The following is a 25208-nucleotide window of genomic DNA, read 5'->3' on the forward strand; positions in this document are numbered from 1 at the left end:
CAGGCCCCGCCCCGCGGCAGCTGCCGCGGGGCGGGGCCTGTGATGGAGGTGCGGGGCCTAAGGGAAGGGGGCGTGGCTTAAGCCCCTCCTCCTGACGTCCGGTTCAGACAATGGGCGAACCGGCCCCTTTTCGGCACCGGAAGCGAATGGCTCGAGTTTCGTCGCACATTCCTCCGCGGCGGAAGTGAAGGCGGCCCCGCCCCTCCTCGACTCTCCTCCCCACCCCCGTAAGGGTGGACTGAAGGGCTGACGGTTCTGCCGGTGGAGCGCCGCCCGTGGAGCGGCGGGCCCGGGGTGGCGGGCGTCTGTGAGCCGCCTGGCCGGAAGAGCCGGGGAGGGACTACTTTTTGGGTCGGAAGGCAACAGCGCTTGGCGCTTCCGGGGGGAGGGCTTAGAAGGAGACGCGTAATTTCCGGCGAGCTGGAAAACGAGCGAGAGGGGCTCGGCAGTGGGGGGAGGCAGCCTCGGGGGACGGGACAACAACACTCGGCAACAGCATCAGCCACCGCCCCCGCCGCTCCGCACGGCTTCCGACTTCCACCGGCGCCCGTTCTGCCTGGCAGCCGCCGCTGGAGGATGCGCCTCAGCCGCCGGCCCAGCCCCGCCGGCCGCCCCTGAGGGCCCCCCTGCCGCCGCGGCCCCCGGTGCATTCCCCCTCCCCCATTCCCCCCCGTCGGCGTCGACCACCCCCTGCGGCCATGTCGGGGGGTGGCGGGTCGCGCTATGCGGCCGAGTTCGTCCCCCCGCCCGAGTGCCCTGTGTTCGAGCCCAGCTGGGAGGAGTTCAGCGACCCACTCGGCTTCATCGGCCGCATTCGCGGCCTGGCAGAGAAAACCGGCATCTGCAAGATCCGGCCCCCCAAGGTACCACCCGTCTGGGCTGGGGACACGGCGGGGGGCTGGGATGGGCCCGGCGGGGCCGGCAGGGGCTCGTCGTGTGCCTCGGGCTCTCTGAGGGCTGAGCGGTGGAGGTGGGAAGCGGGGGGAGCCCCTTCCCCCCACTCCCGGTGCTGGGGTTTCGTGTGTCGTCGTCCTGTAGGCCTCGGTGTCCGTGCTGGGGGCGCCAGGGGACCTGTATGGTCTTAGACCTCAGAGCTGGCTTTTGTAGAGGTTGCTTCGGAGCAGGTGAGAAACTAGTAGTGCGTGGTGTTGTCCGGGACTTCACTCCCTTTTTACTTTAAAAAAAAAAAAAAAACACAACAGAAAACAAAAACCCAAGCACAAAAAGCCCACCATCCCGCTTGTGAAAACTGCGAAGGCATTGTAGGTGAAATCGGGTGTGTGTGCTGGGTGGGGAGAGAGGGAGGAGAGAAAGGGTATTTCTTCTTAATAGATCATTGTTTATAAACGTAATCTTTAAACTGTTAGTAGAAGGGTGGCCAACTTGTTTGGGCAGGGGAATTGTGTTTATACGTAGCAGTTTAAAAGGTAGAAGCTTAATCTCTCTGATGACTTGATCATTATTTTAGGATGACTTGCCCTGTGACCTGGTAAACCGCTTAGATGAGAACGTCAGGCAATTTGGCAAAAGGTGGTTAGATCACTTCATAATTAAAGTATAAATAAACTTTAAATATAGTTGTAAAACCAGAGAGTTTAAAACACTGAGAGCGGAAAAAACCTGGAAAGAAAGCGTGTAACTGAGAACAACTTGGATACGGGTTACCGATTGGATTTCGTGATCCTTCCTCTCCTTCTGACCTGTCTGGGTTGCTGGAATCTGTTTAGTTGGTTTAATGACCTGGTGAAAACTTGACCTCCAAGGGGCTGCCCTTTCTAAAATAAGCAGAATGGCTTAGGTTGAGAGGCCACAAGAAACTGATCCAGACACTGTTCATTGAGAATAACTAGAACTTTCCTGGCCACTGAACGCTTTTGTATTTCTCCATGATTGCTTAGCTGTTTGCATTGCAGGGTTTTGCAGGATGCATGCATCAGGTTGATTTGCAACCTGCAATAAGGACTAAATCAGACACTTTATACTGACCTTACTGATTTACAATTCTTTTACATTATTAGAAGCTGTAAATATTTTACGATCGTGCTTGAGGCCTTTATATGCTGCAGCAGTGCAAATAATAAATATTTAGTGTGGCTTGTCCACCTGGAATGGGGTGTCCTTATTCTGTTGTATTTACTGCCAAGTAGACAATCGACTATAACTTATGCTTTCTTTAAAAGTACTAAAAAGCTGAGTTATACTTCTCTTGATGTTATAACACAGTTTTCAGAAATGGGGCTGGGAGACACTTGTGGTTGAACCCACTACTGACTGGATTGAGAAAGTTGTTAATTAAGCTTGCATTTCTGTTAAAGAGCTGGACTCCCGCGTGGTGGTCTCATCTTTATTGAAATGATTGTAGACAAAGATGAAAAAAGTTAGGTGTGTAATAATGTGCTTTATTTGGTGTTTGTCACTGTTGATGGTGAGAATTTTGCAATGTGCAGCATATAGGGAACTTTTAAAAAAGTAAATAAATAACAAAAAAAGTATAGGGTATCTCTTATATTTAAACTCAGTGTGAGGTAATGGATACTGAAATGCTTTGAAGCTTATTTTCCTTTATATTTTTAATTCTGTGAGCATATCTTTCTTCAAACTAAAATATTGTGGTAACATTATTTTAAAAGCACAAGAACGTCATAAAATTGGAAAATGATATCACCAGTTGTACTGAGAAACACATTTACTGTTGGGAACTTGTTTAATCAGATGTTGTTAGGGTCTTCTGTTTTGTGCATTTGTTGGAGAAATAAAATGTCTTTCTGTCTCCGTTTAGGACTGGCAGCCTCCATTTGCGTGTGAAGTACAAAGTTTTCGTTTCACTCCACGAATTCAGCGCCTGAATGAACTGGAGGTGAGCTTTTAACTGTTGACATAATTTTGTGTTTGCACTGAAAGCAGTAGGTCTCCGTGCTTGAGATTTGCATCTTGGCAGGTTTCTAGATGGGGGAGACTTCAGAAACCCATAGACCACATCAGTGTTTATTCTTGGCAGTGGCAGAGTTCATATAAAATAACTCTCCATGGCTTTGAGAAAAGTCTGGGTTTTATTTTATTACCCAAAATAACCACAAGAGTTTTTCACATTCAACTGGAAATGTCTTAAATGAATGCCAAGTACCATGTTGTGTAGTAAAAGCAGCCAGTGTCTGGCCTTCAGAGCTCCACAGGCAATTAATTTTTTTTTTCTTAAAATTCCTACTGCTGTTCTGAAGCCCCTGGTTACCCTATACTGTCTTGATAATGTGTTTTAAGGCTTAAAATGAACTGATTTTTTTATTGGCTTGTTATAGTTGGTTAGTTTTACGATTCAAAAATGTATGGGAGCTTTCTTGACAGCAGTAGGGGTCCCATTCTGTCCTGGTTTTTCCTTTTCTCTACAACATTTTCAAAGCATTGCTCTGTTCATATACCGAAATGTCACGAATCACTTGGCTTGTAAATGGGTCTTCTTATGGAAAGTGATTTGAGTACTCCAAAAATACTCAAGGGAGGAGGTCCTTCTGTATGGTTAAGGCATATATAAAAACTGTTTGTAACTCTCCTCCCCGCGCCCCTCCCCCCCCCCGTGTATATTTTAATAATTGCTTTTGTGTTTCTCCCTGGAATGCTGATTTTTCATAAGTATGTATTTTGGTTTTGAACTAGGAAATTGTTAGGTAGGAGTTTGGTTTATAGGACCTTAAATGCAGAGAGAAAAGCATATACAATTTTCTGGTTGTAAAGATCTTTCTTTTTATCAATATTTCTATTTCTGCTTTTTTTTACATGACTAAGAAATGTCTCACTTGCCAAGTTGCACTTCGAAAATGTAAACCCTAAATATTTGTCATGTTTTTTCTAAGGACTGTAAGGTATTGTCACACTTGTTTTGGGACATACGGGTTTGGTTTTATTGATTGCAGGCAATGACAAGAGTTAAGCTGGACTTCTTGGATCAGTTAGCAAAATTCTGGGAACTCCAAGGATCCAATTTAAAAATCCCTGTGGTGGAGAGAAAAATACTGGATCTCTATGGTCTGAGCAAGGTGAGTAAGCAATTGTAGGCCTTGGTCTGACTGGAACCTCGTTTTTCATTCAAGCTCAAGAAGCCAGCAACAGAGATGGCTTGGTTTACAGCATTAGTCTCATTAATATGGAGATTAAATGAGTGGAAAAAAAATTATAGTGAAAGAAAATTTCTAAATTGGATGGTTAAGGCAAACATGTCAAGCACAGTTAAATCAGTTGCCTTTGGTTAGATTCTATGCAGCATGTATTCATTACCTTGTGTACAGCTTGAACATCCTGATGTCACCTGACCACTTGCTTTTTAGTTCTCCTTTTTTACATATGGCAGAGCTGCAGGAATTTGAGGTAGTTTCTCAGAAGGCAGTGGTATACTTGCGTGCAGTTCAGCTCCTGACCTAGCAATTCTGTAATGAATTGTTTTTGTGATTGCTCCTTCCTCTCTCCCAATAGAGGTTCTCCACATGGCATAAACGTGGATCTTTGAGAATTTATAATGTTAACTTTTGGAATAATTATTGTAATTTCCAAGACAGGCTACACTTAAGGCCAGCTAGAAATTTATGCTCCTATAGTTATGTTTGGTGCATTGTTTTTCTAAGTTGCACATAAATTAAATCTCTGTTGGCATTTGTTTTTGCACTGGCAAAATCTATACCATTATAAACCTACCTGCTAAGGATGGATTGTTAATACAAATTTCTTCTTGCGAAGTAAGGAATTAAGATATGGTAGTTCTAGTGCTTCTAGTTTAGAGCATCTGTTTCCATTCCCCATCAAGGTTTCTTTCTCTTGGATAAGTAAAAATGTTAAGATCTGTTAAAGAAATAAGTCATAGTCTGGGACAGGCTGTAAGAGTGGGCTAACAAGAACCTCAGTGAAGTTCAACAAGGACAAGTATAAGGTCTTGCACCTGGGAAAACATAATGCAGGAGTGCAACACAGGCTGGGATCTACCTGTCTGGGGAGTGGCTCAGTGGAAAGGGACCTGGGGGTCCTGGTGGACAACAAGTTCAATATGAGTGAACAGTGTGCTGCAGTGGCAAAGAAAGCCAGCAGGATGCTGGGCTGTGTCTACAAGGGCATCATCAGCAGAGATAGTCATTATCCCACTTTACTTGGCGCTTGTGAGTCCACACCTGGAATATTGTGCTGAATTTTGGTCCCCACTATACAGAAAAGATATGGATGGCTGGAGGGAGTCTAGAGAAGGGCCACAAAGATGATCAAAGGACTACCGTGCAAGGAAAGACTGAGAGAATCGTGTTTGTTCAGTCTTGAGAAAAGAAGGCTTGGGGAGATGTTATCGCCACATTCTAGTCTTTAAAGGGTGGCTACAAAGAAGATGGAGACTGCCTTTTCACAAGGAGTTGCATGGAAAAGGTGAGGGGTAATGGGTACAAGTTACTCCAGGGGAGATTCCAATTGGACACGAGAGGAAGATTTTTCACCATGAGAGCAATCACCCATTGGAATAATCTCCCCAGGGAAGTGGTGCGTTCCCCAACATCAGACACTTTTAAGACTCGTCTGGGCAGGGTGCTGGGCTATCTTGTCTAGACTGTGCTTTGGCCAATAAAGGTTGTACCAGATGATTCTTGAGGTCCTTTCCAACCTGGTATTCTATGATATGATTCTTTTTGACAGTCTGGAATTGCTGATAAAATGCAGAGAAAAGCTGATAAAATGTCTTACAGTATTTGTATTTTTTTATTATTTTGACATCTATGGTGATTTGCTGGGATATGCAGAATATTACGGTGGTACTGGGAAATATCTGGGTCACTGTTATGAGCTGGAACATTTTAGTTGACTGCAGATAAGCAGGTGTAAGCTTATTGAGTTAGTTAGTGGCCTCCGTAGCCATTGCTCGTGTATAGATAATTTTAGAAATCAATTATTCACGGACAGTTTGAAGATAAGTTGAAATTTAGGAATAGTTTCATTTAAAAAGGCTTTTCTAGTACTTTGCTGTAAATGTGAGAAAAATAATCAACAATATTATTACTGTTTTCTTTAAGTGCAGCTAACTCTGATTATAGGAGGAACCAGAATTAACTGATTTATTTGTCGCTGTCACAATTAGACATTTGAATTTACCTTCAGCCTCAGAAGTAAACTATAAATTTCACTGTAAATACAAAATGTTTTTGCACTGAGGTTTCTAACGATCTGAAGCATTAAGCGTGAAATTTAGTCCTCATGTCTAAAGAAACGTAATGCAGAACTACACTGTTGTAGAAATGCTATTAGTCTTACAATAATATAAATGAAATTACAGTCCATTTAGGTTTTAAGCTACTTCACAGTGAAACTGTAAAGGGAATGGAAGCAGTGGAAATGTGGCCAGTGTTTCTGAGGAAGCAAGTCATGTGCTGTTAATGATCATTGCTTGGAGGCAAATGGTCTGTCATTTTTCATTCAATGTACATATTAGTTACTTGTAAGCAATGATAGTTCTGTATATGAGTTACTAGACTGAAACCAATTGAAGTCTGATGTAAGAACTGTGTGGAGTTAATTGAAAGGTAAATTCAGTTTCTCCTCTTTTTACAGTAGTCTCTCTTCCATTCAGGGTTTGAGAGCTTCTGTAACACTGAAGTTGTGAGCTCCAGTGCTCCCTTCTGCCTGGGGTCTGTTAGAATGGGCTTCACTCCTGGCCAGGCTTGTGTTTTGCATCAGAGTACAAGTCTGGTGAGAGTTAACTTTTCAGTTTGTTCTGATGGTGGGGTTTGTATTCTTTCCAACATGTCATAAATCTTAACTGTTGGACTCCTCCTCTCTTGGACAGTACACAATTTACATTTACTAGGAAAATTGTCATGTTTAATGTATAAAGTCATGAGGATAAATAAGTGCTTAGTTATTAAAGTACTAGTCCTTCAGGAAACAAAAACTAAGTTCAGGATTCTGTCACTATTTAATAGAACTTTTTAACATTTGGTTGGTTTAATTGATTCTTGGTTTATGGAAGGTGGTGAGAGCAGCTCAAAACCGTTAACTTTTTTATTTATGCGTTTCAGATTGTTGCCAGCAAAGGAGGCTTTGAAGTAGTCACTAAAGAGAAGAAATGGTCTAAAGTGGCAAGTCGGCTTGGCTACCTGCCAGGAAAAGGCACAGGGTCATTACTCAAGTCTCATTATGAACGGATCTTATACCCCTATGAGCTCTTCCAGTCTGGGGTCAGCCTTATGGTGAGATGCTTCTCTTTCAGGATATGAAAAGGGGACCCAAACTATGCGTAGAATACTACTTGTTATCGTGTATGAAACTAGGATGTAGGGTCTATGCTTTTAGAAGTTCCAGTTATGTAAACAAACCTAGAACCACCCTCATACTTAGCTGTGACAGAATAGTGCCAGAAGTTGTGATGTGACCTTGTGTAGTTATTTTCTGATAGCTGTTTCTTTATAGGACTGGGGCCAAGCCTATTGGGAAGGAAACAGGACAAAAGATGATATTAAGTGGAAAGATGTCTTTCTCTCTCTCTTGATAAGCTGGTGGTTAAGATTCAGTTTCCTTATTTGAAGGGTGTGTGAATTAATTGGCCTCTTGTCCAAATGGCATGTGTAACATTGTGTGATTTCACTCATTCTGTTTCTTAGCAAATGGAATGATTCACAGACCATGGAATGATCAGCAGTGCCTGATGAATCAACCTGGTGTCTTGTGTTCTGATCCTTTAGGGCATCCAAAAACCAAACTTGGACCTTAAAGAAAAAGTGGAGGCTGAGGACCTCGGCTCAGATGCCCAGGCTTCCCCAAAGCAGGCTTCAAGAATGAACGTTGTGCTGAAGAGAACCAGGCGTGTCAAATCCCAGGTACCTCTGTTAATTGGCTGTTATGGCCAGAGAACACTTAGTCCTTGCACCAGCGCATCGGTGCTGGCAGTGCAACAGCTTTTGTCTGGCTGTGGGAGCCTGCTGAAAAGCACCACCAGGAAACAGTCTTCATTTAAATAAAATCCAGAGAAGGATGTCTGTCTCTATGAGGACTGATGTGCTTACGGTAGATGCTCTGTTTATCTAAAAACTTTCAAAACCTGCTTTTTGTTTGTTGACAGGTGGCCTATGTACCTTGGTAGTTAATATACCTGTGAAAACTAAATGGATAAAAAGCCATTTATGAAATGATGTTGAAGTTTCTGCTTGTGCAAAGTTTGAAAAGTTTTTTAAAACTTATTTAAATATGCATTTAGTTACATGAATGCAAATATGTGCCGATAAGTCTTTATTAATTGTGGAAACTGCACTTGGGACTAATTATCTCAAGCTGGACAGACTTGTTTTTTCTGAAGAAACAGATATGAGGGCAGATGCTCGGTGATGGCTGAAACTATATAGGATTTCCACAGTTCTTCTACTGAAAAGCAGTTTATTTTCTTCTGGATTAGTGGTGTTACAGGAACATCTGATGTTCTACCAGGCGATATTAAATCCTGGGAGTACCCTCCAGTAAATCTCAATTCAAACTGAATCACCACTATTTTAAATGCTATACCGTTAGAAATAATCTTGGAGGCCTGATGGCTCCATTGCTTCTATTGCACTGTTTAAAGCAGGCTTTCACCTTTCTCAAAAGATATCTATTGCAGGCAGCATCCTAAGGCTCCTCTCAGCTCCCTGCTGGCCAGTCAGCAGAACGTGGGCGAAAGCTGGTTTTATATGTGGCAAACTTAATACTTGCTTGATGCCATTCTAGACTTATTTTAGGCACTGCAAAGTTTTTTCAAATGCTCTTAAACTGCTTTTTTCAAATCCATCTTTCTTGTCACTGAGATATTTGGATATCCTTTATAAACTTTTTTTTGTTTTTTCTCAACTTACTGAAGCTGACTTGATGTTATTTATCGTAGCCATATAACAATGCATCACACAAGCAATCCCAAACTGTGATCTTACCAGATCTCTTGACTCATATATTGTTAGTGAGCTATCAAGAAACACTGAGAACGACTGCTTCAGTTCCTGCAGCATTGGTAATGTGGAATTCTGCTTTGGTTTTGAACAGATACTGTGGGATAATTCCAGTATGACCTTTTTCTCATACGTGGTATAAAAGTGTCACTACATTATTAAGATCCTGTGGGATCTCTTCTCCTGTTCATTTCAGCGGAATAATGATACTTCTCGTTTCTCCTTGTTGAGAAAAGTGATTCTGTGGTGATCCTGGCACAGTATAGCTGCTTAATTTCATTTAAAGGGGCTGCATTTCAGAAATGAGAGAGGTGATTTTACTTGGATCATCTGCAAAAAGTAAATATATATATATTTATATATATTTAAAAGCCTTTTATTAGGCTTGCAGCCACGCAGTCTTTTAAGCATGACAGTTTTTTAAGTGGCTGAAATTAGTTCTTTAATGCAGGAAAAACTCAACCTACTTACATAGCACACAGAAGTATTTTTGGCTGTGTTGGAAGCTGTGTATAACTCTTAAGTCAACTCTGGAACTGTATTTAGAAACAGATTTGTCCTCAGTAGCCCCAAATAGTGGAAGTGTAAATATCTGGAGAATGCCGAGAAAGTTTCAGATTTCAGTGCACCTCCTTATTGTAGACAGGACTCTGTTTATTGTTTGCAATGCTTGCCTGGAATTGTACCAGAGATTGTCTAGATAGTCTTCAGAGAACAGGTAATATGCAAGTAATGTAAAAACCTGCTAAATAAATGTCATTCTGCTCTAGCTGAAACATCTGAATTATTTGTTTGTAGTGTGCTAAACAGTCCAATGCCTGGGTAGTGAGCATCGATAACTATATTGACCTCTGCATCTCAGTAGATTTCTTCAAAGTGCTAAAAGTACTTTCCAAAAATGCTCTGCATCATCTTCTTGCAGATAACTTACCTAAGAATGGGTGATGCATAAGAAAGCATCAAGGTAGTAATCAGAAATTACTGAGATAAACAAAGATCCTCAGCAGTAGAAGGGGGTGGCAGGCTTTTGAAAAGCATTTTCTTTTTAATTTTTAGAGAAAGTGAAAAATTAAAGAAAATAGGGAATGAGAATTCTCCTTTGTGAAAGATGGGTTGGGAATCTTTGGATACTACAGTCAAATGGCAGTTGAATACAATGCCTCTGAATTGGAAGAGGATAATTTGGTGATGAGAGATTCTGCTCAAAAATAAACTTAATGCTTCATTCTCTTTTTATTTTCTCTGAAGAAAGCTACCACAAATTAAAACTGGAGAAGGGCAACTGAATTTCTAAAATCTTGTAAAGAAAAGGGCAACAAAAAGTAGAATGAATTCAGATTAGGAAAGGGGAATATCCTTAAGGAAAGGTTAAGTTTAGGAGAATACTTCTTCCTTAGAGTAGTATATCTTCATAGATGATCTGTTAGGTTATATTTTAACTGGCAAGGGATTTGTCTAATGAGGTTACATCATGATGATTTCTGGTAGAGAAATGCAGTACTGGAGCAAAAAGATAATGAAGTGCTGTCTTTTCAGAGGATATTAACTTAATATCCAGAGACCTCTTTTGAAAAGTTAAAAATAATTCTAAGTGACATATCTGCTTTCAAGTTTCTTCTACAAATTTGATGGTTTCAGACTAACAGAATTTATGAAATAAGCTTCTCTTTCTTAATTTGAAAGATTTCTTTCTATGGGAGTAATTGTGTGAAACAAAGGAATTCTAGGAGATGCTGACAGATGCCCAAAACACATAAATATTTTGATTATTGCTTGTAACTATTCTATGTTGTGTATTGGGGGTGGAGGGATGGGGATGCAAATGTTTCAAAGGTGATGAGGGTAGGACAGCAGAAAAAAGGTAGTGTGTGAATCCAGTGTAACTGCATCATGTTATTAGGATTCATCCATATAGAAGAACAGCCTTTGGATTGTACATTCAGTGGAGTAGGTAAATCAAACAGAGGTATCTGTCGGCATCCTTTGGGAAGAAGAGGTGCTGAGAATAGAACTGCAGTTTAATCAAGTTCATTTTGCTTTTTGTTACATGGAAAATAGTATAATGCAAAAGTTTGATGGAGTTTTGTGCTGTTAGCAATGAGAAAATGGCAAGGAATGCGAGGTTTCTACTTCCATGCACTTAGAGTTTTGAGTTTAGTGGTTTTATGCAATCTTAAAGGATACCACAGAAAGACTTCTCAGTGAGGCTTCTGAATGCTTTTGGCATTCACAACTTGAACTGTCAGTATCGTGGTAGTGTTCTTAAGGTTATATAGGAATCTGATTTTTAAAAACATTTCAATACGCAACCTGTTCTTTTTGAAAACTGTATAGCTTCCACCTGGACATGAATGGATTGCATCCACTTAGGTTTAGTGGAATCCAAATAAATCTGGGCAGTGGAGTTATGAAAATATATTTAGGCAATGCATTTCTAAACAAAACTATAAAACTGAAGAGAGGTTGCTGCATGCTAATGATTTACTTCTAGTAAATATGATAGCAAAATTTTTTTTCAGGTATCATTGAGAAAATTCTTAGGTCACAATAGCAGGAGAGAGAAATCGTGGAGATTGTTCATAAATGTTGCTGAAATGATGGAAAATCGTACTGGCTGAGAAATTTAATGTGGGTTGATTCTGTCAGGTTCTATTAGTTGAGAGAATGAATGAGATGTTAATGAATTTCAAATGGGAACTGAGGGACTGTGGAGTCTCCAGGTGATAGGCTTTCCTGTACAGCAAAAAAGTCAGTGTTTCTGTATGGCTTGTTTAGCCAAAAAGTGAGGAATTTATGATAAAAATTTAGGAGTTAGTGTGCAATTTCAGATAGCAACATAGAATGCATCAGTGTTCAAAATTAGAATATCAGCAATAATCAGCTTGGAAAAATGCCGGTTAGCATAGTGCATACACAGTTCAGTGTGAACAGGGAGTCTAAATATCACTAAAGAGTAATAATGCCTAGGAAATGATATCTCTTTTAATGTGTTCCGGAAGCAAGAAAAACAACTGATTTGGACTGAATAAATGAAAATTATCTTCTCTCTTTTATTTTTATTGCAAGTGCATTTGAACTTTTTTTTTCTTATTGATTAAAAAAAGAATGCATGTCAGCCCAAGGGAGCTTATTTCACGTGCGATATATCATGCCTTAACTGTCGAAAATGACAGGTGAAGTACCATCAGTAAGTTACATGAAAATAACCGTTCTGGAATTAGATTTGCTGAGATCTTTTAAGATGAGTGAATTTCAGGAGGAAGATTGCAAATGATGAGAACTTAGTGGCCTTCTATACCAGCTTAGAAAGGGCTTTCAAAGTATAAGGAGGCAACATAAAGAAGAATACCAAGGTGATTGCATTGCAGATAAAAACAGAATACGGAGGTTCTTTGTGCTGTTAGATTAGTGGCAATGTTGTGGGGAAAATGACGTAGGTGAGTAATGGGAGATGGGAAGTTCAGTTGAATAGGACACTTCAGGTAATGATGCTGGCAGGGGCATGGAGTTGTCTCCTAATGGGTCTTTTCATCTCTGATTTTTGAGGTTGCAAGGGCAGCATGAGTGGCTGTCATTTCCAGAGTTGTACTCATAACATTTCATCACAAATAAATCCAGGAGCAGCCAAGTTTAAGGAAGTAGGTTGGAACTCATTAGTGTCATGTGTATGTGTCCACTCAAGGAAGTGGATAAAAAAAATCCTGTTGAAACGGTGTACGTGTTAACATCCAAGCACTTGACTGAATCGTGGTGATTTTGGAAAATAGTACTGTGGCATTCTTCCTATTTTTTTGCAAAATGTCAGACCCAGTTCTCTTATTTGCTGTATAGGTGACTTTCTGTAGTTTATCTGTGATCCTAAATGGGAAATAATTTGGAAAGGTGGGACAAATTCTGTCTTGTATTCCAGTTGCATTTGTTCATTGGCTTTAGGAACAGAAAATTGTGTCCCTTTGTGCCTCTGTTTTCTTTCTTTTGGTGAAGTAATGTTGTGAGATAATAGAATATAAACGAATTATGAAGAAACATGATGGGGAGGTATTGATGGTATGTGCTGATGTGGTCTTGTTCTTATTTTTAGGTGGAGACAGGAGAAATGAGTAGAAATACTGAACTGAAGAAGCTGCAGATCTTTGGAGCTGGACCCAAGATGATGGGACTGGCACTGGGAGCAAAGGATAAAGAGGGTAACTAAATCTTCGGTTCATCGCTTTGTAAAGTAACGAGGCTGTTCAATCTTTCTGCGTGTCTCTAGAGACAACATTAAGAAGCAAGCAAATCATTATAACTGGAAAAGGAAAGCTAAGTATTCTAGGACTTCATTCATAGGAGAGATTTACAGGGTGCTTCATGTAACTTGGCATAGTTTCAGCTCTTTACGTATTATGTAGTAACAACAATTAAGCAGCTGTTGCATGAACTGAGTGACTGGAAGGGAAAACAAAATTTGACAATACTGAAACTGATCCTACCAGCTAAGTGCAAAAATTATGAGCGTAACTCGCTCTGTTTTGTGAGGCAGTTGGGGATCACTTTAACTTTTAAAGTGATTTTAAAAGTTTATTTTAGATTGGCCAGGTATAACAAGGCATTTTTGCTTTCTTTGGCCTTTCAGGTAGCTTCTGATATGAATGGCAGGGTACCAGGCCGGACATCTGAGTTGAGTTTGCAAGTTAAATCTGTCTTGATGTGATGTTAATAACATTTAACTTTATTTTACTTCAAGATGAGGTTACACGAAGACGCAAGGGAACCAGATCAGAAGCATTTGGAATGCAGATGAGGCAACGCAAAGGAACTCTTTCCGTCAACTTTGTAAGTTTGATTCCTTTGCGGTGACTTCTGATAATAGGAAATTTGTTAATTTACTAAGAGATTTTTTTTTTTCTGAAACGTGCCCCTTCCCACCCCCCACTCCCCCAGATGAGTGGATGGACACTGCAGCAGATGATACTGTTATAAAAACTAACAGTATTTTGAAAAAATAATCTATGCTCTAGGTTTCTGTTTTAATTTTTTGGTCAGGAAGGATCTTGCAACATGAAGGTGCTTGCCGATCATGGGTTTGAGGGCTTGCTTTGCCACACACTTCTCGCATGCCTTCAGTAGCTCGCATTGTATTTGAGCTCCGCTTTGTAGAACAATTGGAATGCTGCTTCTCTTCCTTAAAAAGATATTTTGAGGTGCTCCAGTACTTCAGGAGTTTGTTTTTTAGCAATACTGGCTTTCATGTCTTTTCTATTTTGAGTTTAAACTAGTCATTATACAAGTCCATGCGAGAGAAACCCCTAAGGGGAAAAGTGAAATGTTTAGTGCTCTGATGTTTGACCATGGAAAAGTGTTGTTCTTAATGTCTTTCATAGCACATGACTTCTTACTTTTAAAGTGTCATAAGTTAGCGTGTATACGCAACCATGAATAAAGATAGGTGCCTTTAATGTCTTAAGAATTAGACTCTTCAGTAGTAATTGAGCTGTTCTGTTTTTCTTGCTTGAGAACACTTACAAGAGGTTATTTTAAATTTCAACCATAGAAGGCCAAGGCATCCGAAAGTCTCTAAAAGTCTCTAGTAATCATATTTTTATATGTGGAAATGTCTTCTGGGGAAAAAAAAAGTGAGAGAAGTTGGATATTTAAAAACCAGATCATTGTGCCATTGCAGCTAAGTTAGAATTTGTGCGACTTGATTTTTTTTATTGTACTACTAGTTCTGAGTATATGGTGTTCCTAGGCTGTGTAAGTGTTGTGACTGTTTAGTTTACGTATGCTTTCATTTAAAAATATTTTATCTAGTCTTTGTTTCTTTATAGAATGTTTACTCTTTTATTTATAAGAGAAAAATGAAAATACCGTAGCAGCAGAACTGTTACTTTGGAATTGTATTGCTGTAACTGTAATCTTGTGAAATTCTGTGACTTAGTACTGTTTGGTTCCACGCTTTTTTTTTTAATGCTTGGATGGGAGATCTTCAAGGAAAGCAGTCTTTGAAGTGCGCAGGTGATACATTAGCCTTATACAGCTTTTGTCTGAAAAATACTGTGGTGCAGTTTTTTTATACGTCTCCCTCATTCACTTACCTTTTTAGTGAAACGTTGTGAAATGCTAACTGTGAAATAAAATACACGTTTCCCTTTTTATCCCCTTCCCCCCTTGATACAAATAGTTTTATATCATCATAGTCTTTCTCTGTTTTGTTACATGGCCTAGGAGGCTTGTTTGTGGTTATTGTGTAATCACAGATCTGCTTGTTGTGAATATCTCTTTCAATGCAGTCTTTCTATTTGTTAAATCATCACTTGGGCTAACATAAAAAAGATTGCATGTATTAATGCAAATTTGAAGAGAAGGTGGTATTATCAGTGATAGGTAACTAGTGAATATTGTAGAATAGCTTCCTCTTATGATCGCCATTTTAATGCATTTTTAGTTTTGGGAAAAGAACCTAGAAATGTCTGCTAAGGTACGTTCCCTCCCTTTTATATACTTGCAATAAAAACAACTAGTTTGGTGTTTCAGACAGACATGATATTCCATAAGGGTGAGCGCGTGGATTTTTTTTAAACAGGAAAATGATATGTTTCTTAATAGAACTGCATGTTTTTTAAGAATTGTTTCTTAAGAAACCTAAGCGATCTTTTCAAATATATTATTGCATAGTTAGGAAGTTGCATACTTAACTAGGCTGGTATAACTAAAATGGGGTTGACATCAAGTATTTAACACAGTGATATGAACCTAATCAGCTGAAAAGTACATGTTTTTGTGACATCTTGATGAAAGTAACAGACCCCAAAAAACCAACCGCAATGCTTCTGGTGTTGTTTTGAGCTGTGTGAAGGAACTAACTATGCGCAGCCTGAGTTGCCCAGTGACTGATGGGAGTAAAAACAGAATTTGGAGCAAGTGTTATTCATGAAGTTCATGTTACTAAAAATTTATACATAAGGTAATTTTTAGCTGTGATAAAGTAATACACAGTTTCTTCATTTAGATTATCTTACAGGTTTTCAATACTACATTAAATTTTTATATTAAATTAAAAGTCCTTTGGACAATGCAGGAAGCAACAGCAAAGAAAATTTGCAAGCTGTTGATACAGTTTTTCTCTTTGGTCCCTGAGAATATCTCCCAGGGAGTGTTGTTCTTATTGAGAGATTATCTTGGAGAAACATCTGCAGAAATTGTTTGCTATTGTATTGGGATTAATGCTTCTCTCATCATTTGGAGTTTTTATCCTTTATTTTGGAGAAAATGAGAAAGAAGTTGGTACCTTTACATGCTGTTTCCTTCCCTTCCCCTTGGATTTTTAGATTGAAATCTGTTAGATTTGTTGGTTTTGTTATTTCTTTTTTTTTATTATTTTCATTGCAAAGATAACCGTACTGTTGCAAGGGATGGCATGTATGTTTCTGAAATTGTTTTTGGTGAGATTCCTCAGCTGTGTGTGCTTTGTAGGGATTTAGTTTGAATTGTTTTCCATCATAGAGGCCCAAAGAGAGGGAGAGTATAAAGTTCTAAAAACTGTAATGTATTCTTTTACCTTAGAACAATGTAAATGAGAAATATATAGAAAACAATTATTCAGTGGAACTGGATAGTTATTTTGCAACCCCCAAAGGCCCCCTTCCCCGCACGTATTACGGCGCTGGGAAATTGAAGCATAATCATTCATTATCAGTGCTTCTCAAAAAACAGAGAAGACCAGGTTGATGTTCATATATTGGACTTCAGGATTATATACTTTGTTCCTTAGTTTCAGGAAGGCAGGTTCTGGATGAGGAAACTTTTTGTAACTTTTTTTTCTTTTTTTTTTTTCCCCACAGGTTGATCTGTATGTTTGCTTATTCTGTGGCAGAGGAAATAATGAGGACAAACTGCTACTGTGTGATGGATGTGATGACAGCTATCACACTTTTTGCTTGATTCCTCCTTTACCTGATGTACCCAAGGGTGACTGGAGGTGTCCGAAGTGTGTTGCTGAGGTACGGTTCAAGCTTTGTATGTATGCTTGTGTTCCTGGAAAGATCAGAAGAGCAGTTCAGCTCAGTGCTGTTCTGTCCAGGTAGAAGCCATAGTTTTGTTTGGAATATTGTCAAGATGAGCTATGAATCTCCAGCTGTTCTTGGCTGATGAGCCATAAGGCTAGAGTTTGGGCTTCCTGGGCATAACCTTTGTTTATTATACAGCCATGTGACAGCTAAAACTTTGGCCTTAGTGTGCTAAGAGGTGAAACTCAATTTGATAAGCTGGTAGTGGAAAATTAAGGTGAGAAGTAGGGTTGTGATAGGTGGTTCAGCATAACAATGAGACATAACAATTTTTAGCTATTTTAGGTTTTGTTTAGACTAAAAAAGGAACTGTTGAGGCTCTGAAAGTGGAAGCTAGTTGAATTTCATTGTTCAAAAAAAAAAAAAAGAGCTACCAAGTTCCAACAGCCTAAAGGCAGCAAACATAATTTGTTTGGCTTGGTATTTGTCTTAAGAAAAAAATTTTCTAAGCTTGGGAAATGGGTCGATGTAGGATTCAGAGGAAAAAAGTTTACCGTTTCTAAATCTTTAATTTTGTGACTGGCTTTAACTTTTTAGACCATGTTTTTTCCAAAAGGGGCAGTCACATGCACATGTGTATATGCTTATTTCCCCCACATCCCTCACACCCTTCCTGGCTGTGGGTTTCTGCTGTTTTCTTTATGGTGGTGTATGAATAGTTGTGCAGCCCCATAATTAGGTGGATCAGCTCGCTGCTCTCCAACCCTTCACCAAGGGAGATTAGGTGGTCAGATGAACTCGGGCAAATGCTGTTGTGGAAGAGGTGGAAATTCATAGTTACAGGCAAGGAAAAAGATGCAACTAACCCTTGGGGCTGCCGCTCGCAGTGTGGTTTAAGTTGCTTGTTTATTGTTCCCTTAAGAGAGAGCAATAAAGGAGTATTAGCAAACTACAGCAATCCAATGTGAAGGTAATTTAGAGAATATAGTAGTAAATATAGTGATTGCAGTGGCTTAAGAATATGGAAACTCACAAGAAATTTCAGTACTACTACTACAGGGACAGGGATATGTTGTCCCCAAGAAAAAATAAGTGTGTGCAGGGACAAAATCAGGAAAGTTAAGGTACCAAATAGGTTGTTACTAGCAAATGATACAGAAAGTACTTGAAAAATTCTGGAAATACATTGAAAGTAAGAGGAAGAAAGGGAAAAAACATCACTCTATTATGTAATAGAGAGTAAACAAATAATAGCAGAAAGATATTTGAAATGCTTAGTAGTGGTTTTTGCCTCCATTTTTACTTTAAGTGTTAATTGTGCATAGATGCTTAATGTAATGTTAATAGCAGAGTGGTGGAACAGAAGCCAGGAAGAACAGGGTAAGGGCTTTTCGTATGTATTCAGGTCAGCATTGTTTGACAGTGTTTACAGATGTTGTAGATTCTCTGTTGCATGCTTCTTTTAAGAATTACTTTGATAAATGTTGGACATAGTCTAAGGATAGTTCCTCTTGAAGAAAAAGAAACTATTGATCTTGAATTCCTTTCCAGTCCTGTTTCTTTGATTGAGGAGCTGACTATCAGATACTTCTATGTCATGTTTATGTTCAAATATGTCTTGTGTATATATAAACATTGTGTTGGATAGATACAAAGGGGCTTAAAAAGATGCTGTAGAAATGGGTGGGGAGAGTAGCTGAAATGTGAACTGGTATTTTTTGCACTCGTGGGATGATGCAGGTGCTTGAATCCAGTGTGTCTAAGAAATGTCTCATGGTTGTCTAAGCATCTTGTGTGCTGTCTTACTCTTTGGCTGGCAGCAGTAGATGATGAAACTTAGTTTTGGATGGGAAAGCAGAAGTGTGTAGCATTGGGGTTTACCGTGTTAGATTAGCTTCTGTACAATTAATTCTGTTCTGTTTCCGCTATGGTAGGACTTCCTTAGCTGAGGGGAGCACTCAAAACTGATAGCTTACTGTGTTTGGTTAGGACTTAGGTGGACACTAGGGTGTTTTTGCTAAAAACTTAACTATGTCATAATCTGCTGCAGGGAACAATATTTTTATGTTCTGTCTCCTAGGAATGCAACAAACCCCGTGAGGCCTTTGGATTTGAACAAGCTGTCAGGGAATATACTCTCCAGAGCTTTGGTGAAATGGCTGACAACTTCAAGTCTGATTATTTCAACATGCCGGTCCATGTGAGTTTCAACTTTTGTTGTGATTCCTTGTAGGGGAAAAAGAGAAGAGGTTTCAGCTGATCCTGGATTTTTGCTGAGGCATCTTAGCTTTGTTTAAAGAGGCACCATAAGCTTCAAACATGTAAACAAATGATTTAGCTTTCTGGCATCTGGTCTCATTTTAACTTCATTTCACCCTTTTTATGTGATGGACAGATAGCTTTATTACTTGTTAGGGTATATGTGATTGGCTGTACTCCTCTAGTACAGTTGTTCCCCTTTTTGATTAATTGAACCAAGTATCTTGTTCTTGTTTGGCAAGAGGGATCTTTCTCCTGCCGTTCCTATGGCTTTTGTCAGCTTGTTCAGGGGATAAATCCTTATTTTCCTCCCTGTTGTAGTCTTTCCTTGTAGACATGTCCATAGAGTGAGTGAGTCTGATAATCAGGGGCTTTTTTGTTCTGCATCTCGGCAGCATTTTTAAAACTAGCATTTCTGCTTTGGCACACTTCCACGATTCCACTGTACTGTAGACTGCTCCTGTAGACCGCGTGCAGCCCCAAGCTCCTTCTCTCAGCGTTCTTTGGACATTCTTGCTAAAGCTTCTACCTTTTAAGGACTCCAATTTATTATACAACTTTGGGACACTGAACAAAGCTTATTTTACAAATAAGCTTCACAAATAAATGCATATAAGTAAGAGTTGTGACAACCTATATGAAGACTACACTCTTGAACACAATTCTTTATCTGAATTTCTTTACTGTTACTCAGATGTGGTCATTATCCTCTGAAATAATTTGGAATTTGCATGCTATTCATTCTGTTTGTTGCTTGGCTTTTGCTGGCTGTCTCCTCCCCGTCTTTTTAGTTGTACTTGTGGTAACCCCATCTCTTTTTTTTGTTCCGTCCTTTATGATGTGGCATCCTATTTCTGTTACATTGCAGGCGCTACTAAGGAATACAGACCAAACTGTATGCCTTTGAAGAGATGGAGGAGAGAGAGGGAGTGGCCTCGGTGTTTGAAAATTCATGGGGGATTAGTAATGATTTACTGTTTGAAGGATAACTTTTATGATGGGTCTTATCTGCACGTAATTCTTATCTGCTTTCAGATGGTTCCCACTGAGCTTGTAGAAAAAGAATTTTGGCGACTGGTGAGTAGCATAGAAGAAGATGTCATTGTGGAATATGGGGCTGATATATCATCCAAGGACTTTGGAAGTGGCTTCCCAGTGAAGGATGGCCGACGAAAGCTGATGCCAGAGGAGGAGGTGAGGAACAGGATATGCAAACTGACCACATTCTTTGCTCTGCATAAGATTTCACATTAAGAATTTAGGTCAGAAATCAGTGTGGGTTTTTTCATGAAGAAATCGCTTAAGGCTTTTGCATGCATTTAACATTACTTTTGAGCAGGGCATTAATCTGATATTTTAGGTTCTTTTACAGATCTGGTTGCTGATAGCTAAGCTGCTTTTTGTGATTTAAGTCACACCTGTTTTTTATCACTTAATCTTAGCAGGCAAAGATGTGCAAATTGTTACAGTATGTCTAAGTATGAGGAGACCAATAAGATTTTTTTTTTTCTCGTTCAAAACCTTTTGGTTATTGAGTTAGCTACAGAAACGTGATTCTGACCTCCTTAGGAGGTTCATAATAGGTAAACCAAACTAATTTGATTTAGCTTGTTTCTCTGACTGTGAGAATGAAAAGATGTAGATACAGCATTCTATTACAGAAAACTTTATAAAAAACATCTGGTAAGTATGTTACCTGTTTTGACTCAGACCTTACTGTAGCATATCAATTTTCTGGATGCTTATATGTCTGAATACAGACAAAATGAGAATAAAGGTGTGGTTTTGTGATTACATAGCTGCAAATCAATTTATACTGCTCACTGGAAGAGGTAATTCTGCTCACTATTGTCTACCACCTGTACCTGCACCTTTCTACCGGTGCCTTTGTTGCTGCAGTAATTGTGTAGCTGCTTAGTGAGTCAGAACTGCTTGTTGATCTATTTGTATGAAAGTAGTAAGTTTAAAAAAATATTTTCTAGCCAGATCACTTAAGTCATCTGGCTCACTTCATTGTCTTACAGCACTAGAGCAAAGGAAACAGTAGGAACAGCTGAGCTGAGGGTGCGACCAGTCCTTTCAGCAACTATGGGATATGCCTTGAATGACTGAATCTGTGCTACAGGTTTTTTTTAAGGTGGAAAGTAGACTAGTATTAAAGCACAGTAGTGAGCTTTTAAGGCAGTCTGTTTGAATTCTCATTTTTCATACAAACTGTGTATATTTGAAATTAAAGGTGGGATTGGTTAACTGGTGGTGCTGTCTTCTCAAAATGAGTGTGTAGGAATTTCTTCTCCAGAAAACTTTCTAAAGTTATCCTATTTTATTGAAGACTTCTATCTTTTGTTCCTCTACTAGTGTTGCTGGTATTTTGTTCTACCAGGAAAGCATGAAACCTATAAACTTTGAGGTAAAAAAAAGTCAAAGTGCATAAGCCTTAATCTGACTAAGATAGGCTATGTATGTTGAAATACTAGGACTTGCCTTAAATCTTAGTCTGATTAATTGCTGACTAAGGTATTTAAGGAATTATTTCCTAGTTTTGATGCTTCATTGTTGCAGAATGTTACCCACTGTCTATTGCAGAAATGAATAGGCTGACCTCTTCCTTTGTACTTTCCTTTTCTGGAGTTGGTGTCCTTATTTTCTGATTTGTACAGAATTTTCTCTTTTTTTTGGCAGGATTATGCGCTTTCTGGTTGGAACTTGAATAACATGCCAATTCTAGAACAGTCAGTCCTTGCTCACATCAATGCAGATATCTCTGGCATGAAGGTTCCTTGGCTGTATGTAGGGATGTGCTTCTCCTCCTTTTGCTGGCATATTGAGGATCACTGGAGCTATTCCATCAACTACCTGCACTGGTATGGACACTCCTTTGTGCATCTACCTTATACTGCCTTGTATGCCATTAGTAAATTTGTAGTTCTACTTGAAAACGCTTGTGCACACCGATGTCATTTTTAAACCAAAAAAGTAAATGTGATGATCAGTCCATATTCTTAACTGAAGCTCATTAAAAGAGTATACAGATAGTGTTTTAATACCTTCAGTATTTTTCATTAACTCATTAAATAATCCTGTGTTGACAAAATCCTGTGTTGCCAAATGTCACTGTAAAATCATGCTTTACAGGCTCACATCTTTTTTTAAGAAAACTTTTGATTTTGAACTGAGTTACAGTTCACCAGTTCACTGCTTTATGACTTAAAGTTGATATGCCCCTATGCTGGCAATGGAGGCTGCTGCCTATTGGCTCACACAGGCGTCAGAGCTGACAGTTCAGCAGCAGATCTATGTATGCACAGGAATTCAAGAGAAGAGAAATTTGAAGAAGAGGAATTCTGACTTTCAGAAGCATCCTGGAAGCGTTCTGGTGTTCGGCTCTTGGGTTTGAAAAGAAGAATCATGACAGATTAGCTACTTGCATTGTAGTTTTCCCAGTTCATCACGCTCGGTCACGGTGGATGCAGCAGGGGGGAAGGAAGGGGAATCTGCAGGAAGCACCCCTTTAGAATAGGAAGTTTGTAGTACATCTGGTAAGGAAGAGTTGATAAATTTTAGACCGTGATTGCATGCTTTTGGAGAAGCATGTTTGCTAGTAAGATCTGACACACAGGCTCAAGAGGGGGATTAATTTTTTTTTTCTAGAGTTCAGTTACTGTCCTCAGCATGCGATTAACTAGATCAGTATGTGAAGGTTTTGTGTTAGCTGGTGAATTCCAACAGCCCAGATAGTTCTACTAGGGTTTACTAGCTGTGTCCTGCCAGCAGGTGTCACTGAAGCCTGTAGGAACCACACAAAACGCTGCACTATTCCTCTTTTAACTTTCAGGATGGCTGGTGACAAGATTATTAATACAGTTAAATAGTGCTATGTAAATAGCTTCAGACATTTCAGCAGAATACTGCTTGTACTCCTTAATAAAATAAAATTTAAAAATAAACCCCAGCACTATAGATTCTAGATCATTACAATTTATTTTGGTTAAGGCTGGTCTGGAAGGACTAGAATAATATGTTCTCAAGTAACTTTCTGTTTAGTTTTGGTCTTGTTAATCTCATTCTTCCCTCATACTTAACTAATTCATGTTTTTAGGTATTTTTTTTATCTTAAGAGTCCAGTGGACCACTGGTTTTCAGTAACTGGTTATGTATATTTGAAGGATTGCTTATATTTGGTTGCACTCTCTGGTGTTTTACTCTTTCCACTTCTGCTTAGCTGGTATACTATTCCATTGGTTTCAGGCATAGGACTACTCCAAGCCTAAAGAAGTGAGTGGAGGAGTACCATGATCTCTTTTCTCTTAAAGAGTAGCTGTGATGGCCAAGGTTTTGTTTGTTAATCTTTCTTCTTCCTAAAGGAAAATGATTGCCCATTTCATGCCTTTAGTGCATGGTAAATCACAATTATCTTCCATGTTAGGCTTGTCATGGCAAATCTGTCAGGTATGTGGAGAATTGTGTTGTAGTATAATTGATTTTTTCAGTTTAGAATAAGTTCTGAAGAAGACGGTTGTTGGTTAAAGGCTTTTTTTGTGTCTATGTGCAAATTACTTTGCTTGTGTGGACAGTGGTGCTAGATTTAAGGTGTGCTTTGTCGTTGGGTGGCACTGTTACTTTTCTTTAAGTAATGTGTTTACTGCTGTGGTTGTGTTTTGTTAGGGGAGAGCCGAAGACGTGGTATGGTGTGCCCTCTCATGCAGCAGAGCAGCTAGAGGATGTGATGAAGGAATTGGCTCCTGAGCTATTTGAATCCCAGCCTGATCTCCTGCATCAGCTGGTCACTATTATGAACCCAAATGTGCTGATGGAACATGGTGTACCAGTGAGTAGCACATGAGCATTTTTTACAGAAGTACTCCTATGCGCTCTCTTTTTTTCATTCTGTGCCAGATTTGCGTAACAATTGTTTGCTAAAAGTCTGAAGAATTTTTATGGTGGACATTTGCATATTCAATTCATTAGTTATGGAGTGGGTTTTTTTAAAGCTATTTTCTAGAATCTTCTCTAGACTCACCATGAAGTTCAAATTATATCAGAAATGAGCCAAGATTCTTACATAAAATATCTTATAGAACAAGTGTACATTATGTGTTAAATTTCATTTTTAATTAAAAAACCCTGCCATGGCAGCAAGTTTGTCTGTGAAATGGTTTTAATATCTTTTGACAGTAAAATACCTATCAAGTGTTCTGTAGAAATCTCAGCTTTATTAACTGGTTTTCTGACCAAACATAACTGACTGCAGACCTTCAAGCAGCAGTCACTGTCTTTTGCTTTTGTCTTAGGATAAATTGCTTATCTGGCAAATATCCCAACAAAGCAAACCATAAACTATTTCCAGAAGCTTTTGCACTTTGTGGTGTGATGGTTGAAATGATGATAGAGAAACATCCCTTTTGGGATTCATAAAGAGCATTTTCAACTGTTGGCTTATATATTTAGCCTTTTTGAGTAAGCCTTGAGGCTGAGGATTCAGTTTAAGACAGAACCAATCCTTACCAATTCTGGGGCAGCTGTTGCCTGTGGTGTTCCATAGGTAAAAAAAAAAAGTGGTGTTCAAATTTCTTGTAATTGTGTCTTAAACTGTATTGCAAATTTCATCTTTTTTCTTTTCTTTTTTCCTTTATCCTCTTGTATTAGGTGTACAGGACCAATCAGTGTGCTGGCGAATTTGTTGTGACCTTTCCTCGTGCCTATCACTCTGGATTTAACCAGGGATATAACTTTGCTGAAGCTGTGAACTTCTGCACTGCTGACTGGGTGTGTTCTTTTGTGTATGTTTGCTATGTCTCTGCCAGGTCACCTTTGCAAGGAGAGTGTTAGCAACTTTCTTATCTGAAGAGTAGTTTTTTATGTTACGTAGTATGTTTTATGTTTATAGTTCCTGGTACATACAACAGTTAAAGACTGATGTGAGTTTCCATTGCACAAAATAATTTCGATAAGCACATAATTTTAAGCAGCTTCAAACTGAAACTTTGGCCTGTGGCCTTCCTTTTTAGGTATTGATTTAACCAAAAAGTGACAT

At 39.2% G+C, this 25208-nt stretch overlaps 1 protein-coding gene across 3 annotated transcripts in view; it reads left to right on the forward strand.

Moving 5' to 3' along the window:
- The first annotated feature begins 192 nt into the window (after window positions 1–192).
- The window catches only part of KDM5A (lysine demethylase 5A), a 50940-nt gene continuing 25924 nt past the window's right edge, over window positions 193–25208 (forward strand). The window contains exons 1-13 of one of the 3 annotated variants that reach the window (XM_054189325.1): window positions 193–863; window positions 2780–2857; window positions 3909–4031; window positions 7035–7205; window positions 7698–7832; window positions 13009–13114; window positions 13654–13742; window positions 16751–16909; window positions 18996–19115; window positions 20210–20368; window positions 21857–22038; window positions 23840–24002; window positions 24821–24940. In XM_054189325.1, the coding sequence (XP_054045300.1) occupies window positions 699–863; window positions 2780–2857; window positions 3909–4031; window positions 7035–7205; window positions 7698–7832; window positions 13009–13114; window positions 13654–13742; window positions 16751–16909; window positions 18996–19115; window positions 20210–20368; window positions 21857–22038; window positions 23840–24002; window positions 24821–24940 (1770 nt within the window). In that variant the 5' untranslated portion in view covers window positions 193–698. The remainder of the gene's footprint in view (window positions 864–2779; window positions 2858–3908; window positions 4032–7034; window positions 7206–7697; window positions 7833–13008; window positions 13115–13653; window positions 13743–16750; window positions 16910–18995; window positions 19116–20209; window positions 20369–21856; window positions 22039–23839; window positions 24003–24820; window positions 24941–25208) is intronic. The other 2 variants (XM_054189324.1, XM_054189323.1) reach the window with 2 other exon arrangements.

Source organism: Rissa tridactyla, chromosome 1 (assembly GCF_028500815.1).
Source record: "Rissa tridactyla isolate bRisTri1 chromosome 1, bRisTri1.patW.cur.20221130, whole genome shotgun sequence".
Lineage (NCBI taxonomy): Eukaryota > Metazoa > Chordata > Aves > Charadriiformes > Laridae > Rissa > Rissa tridactyla.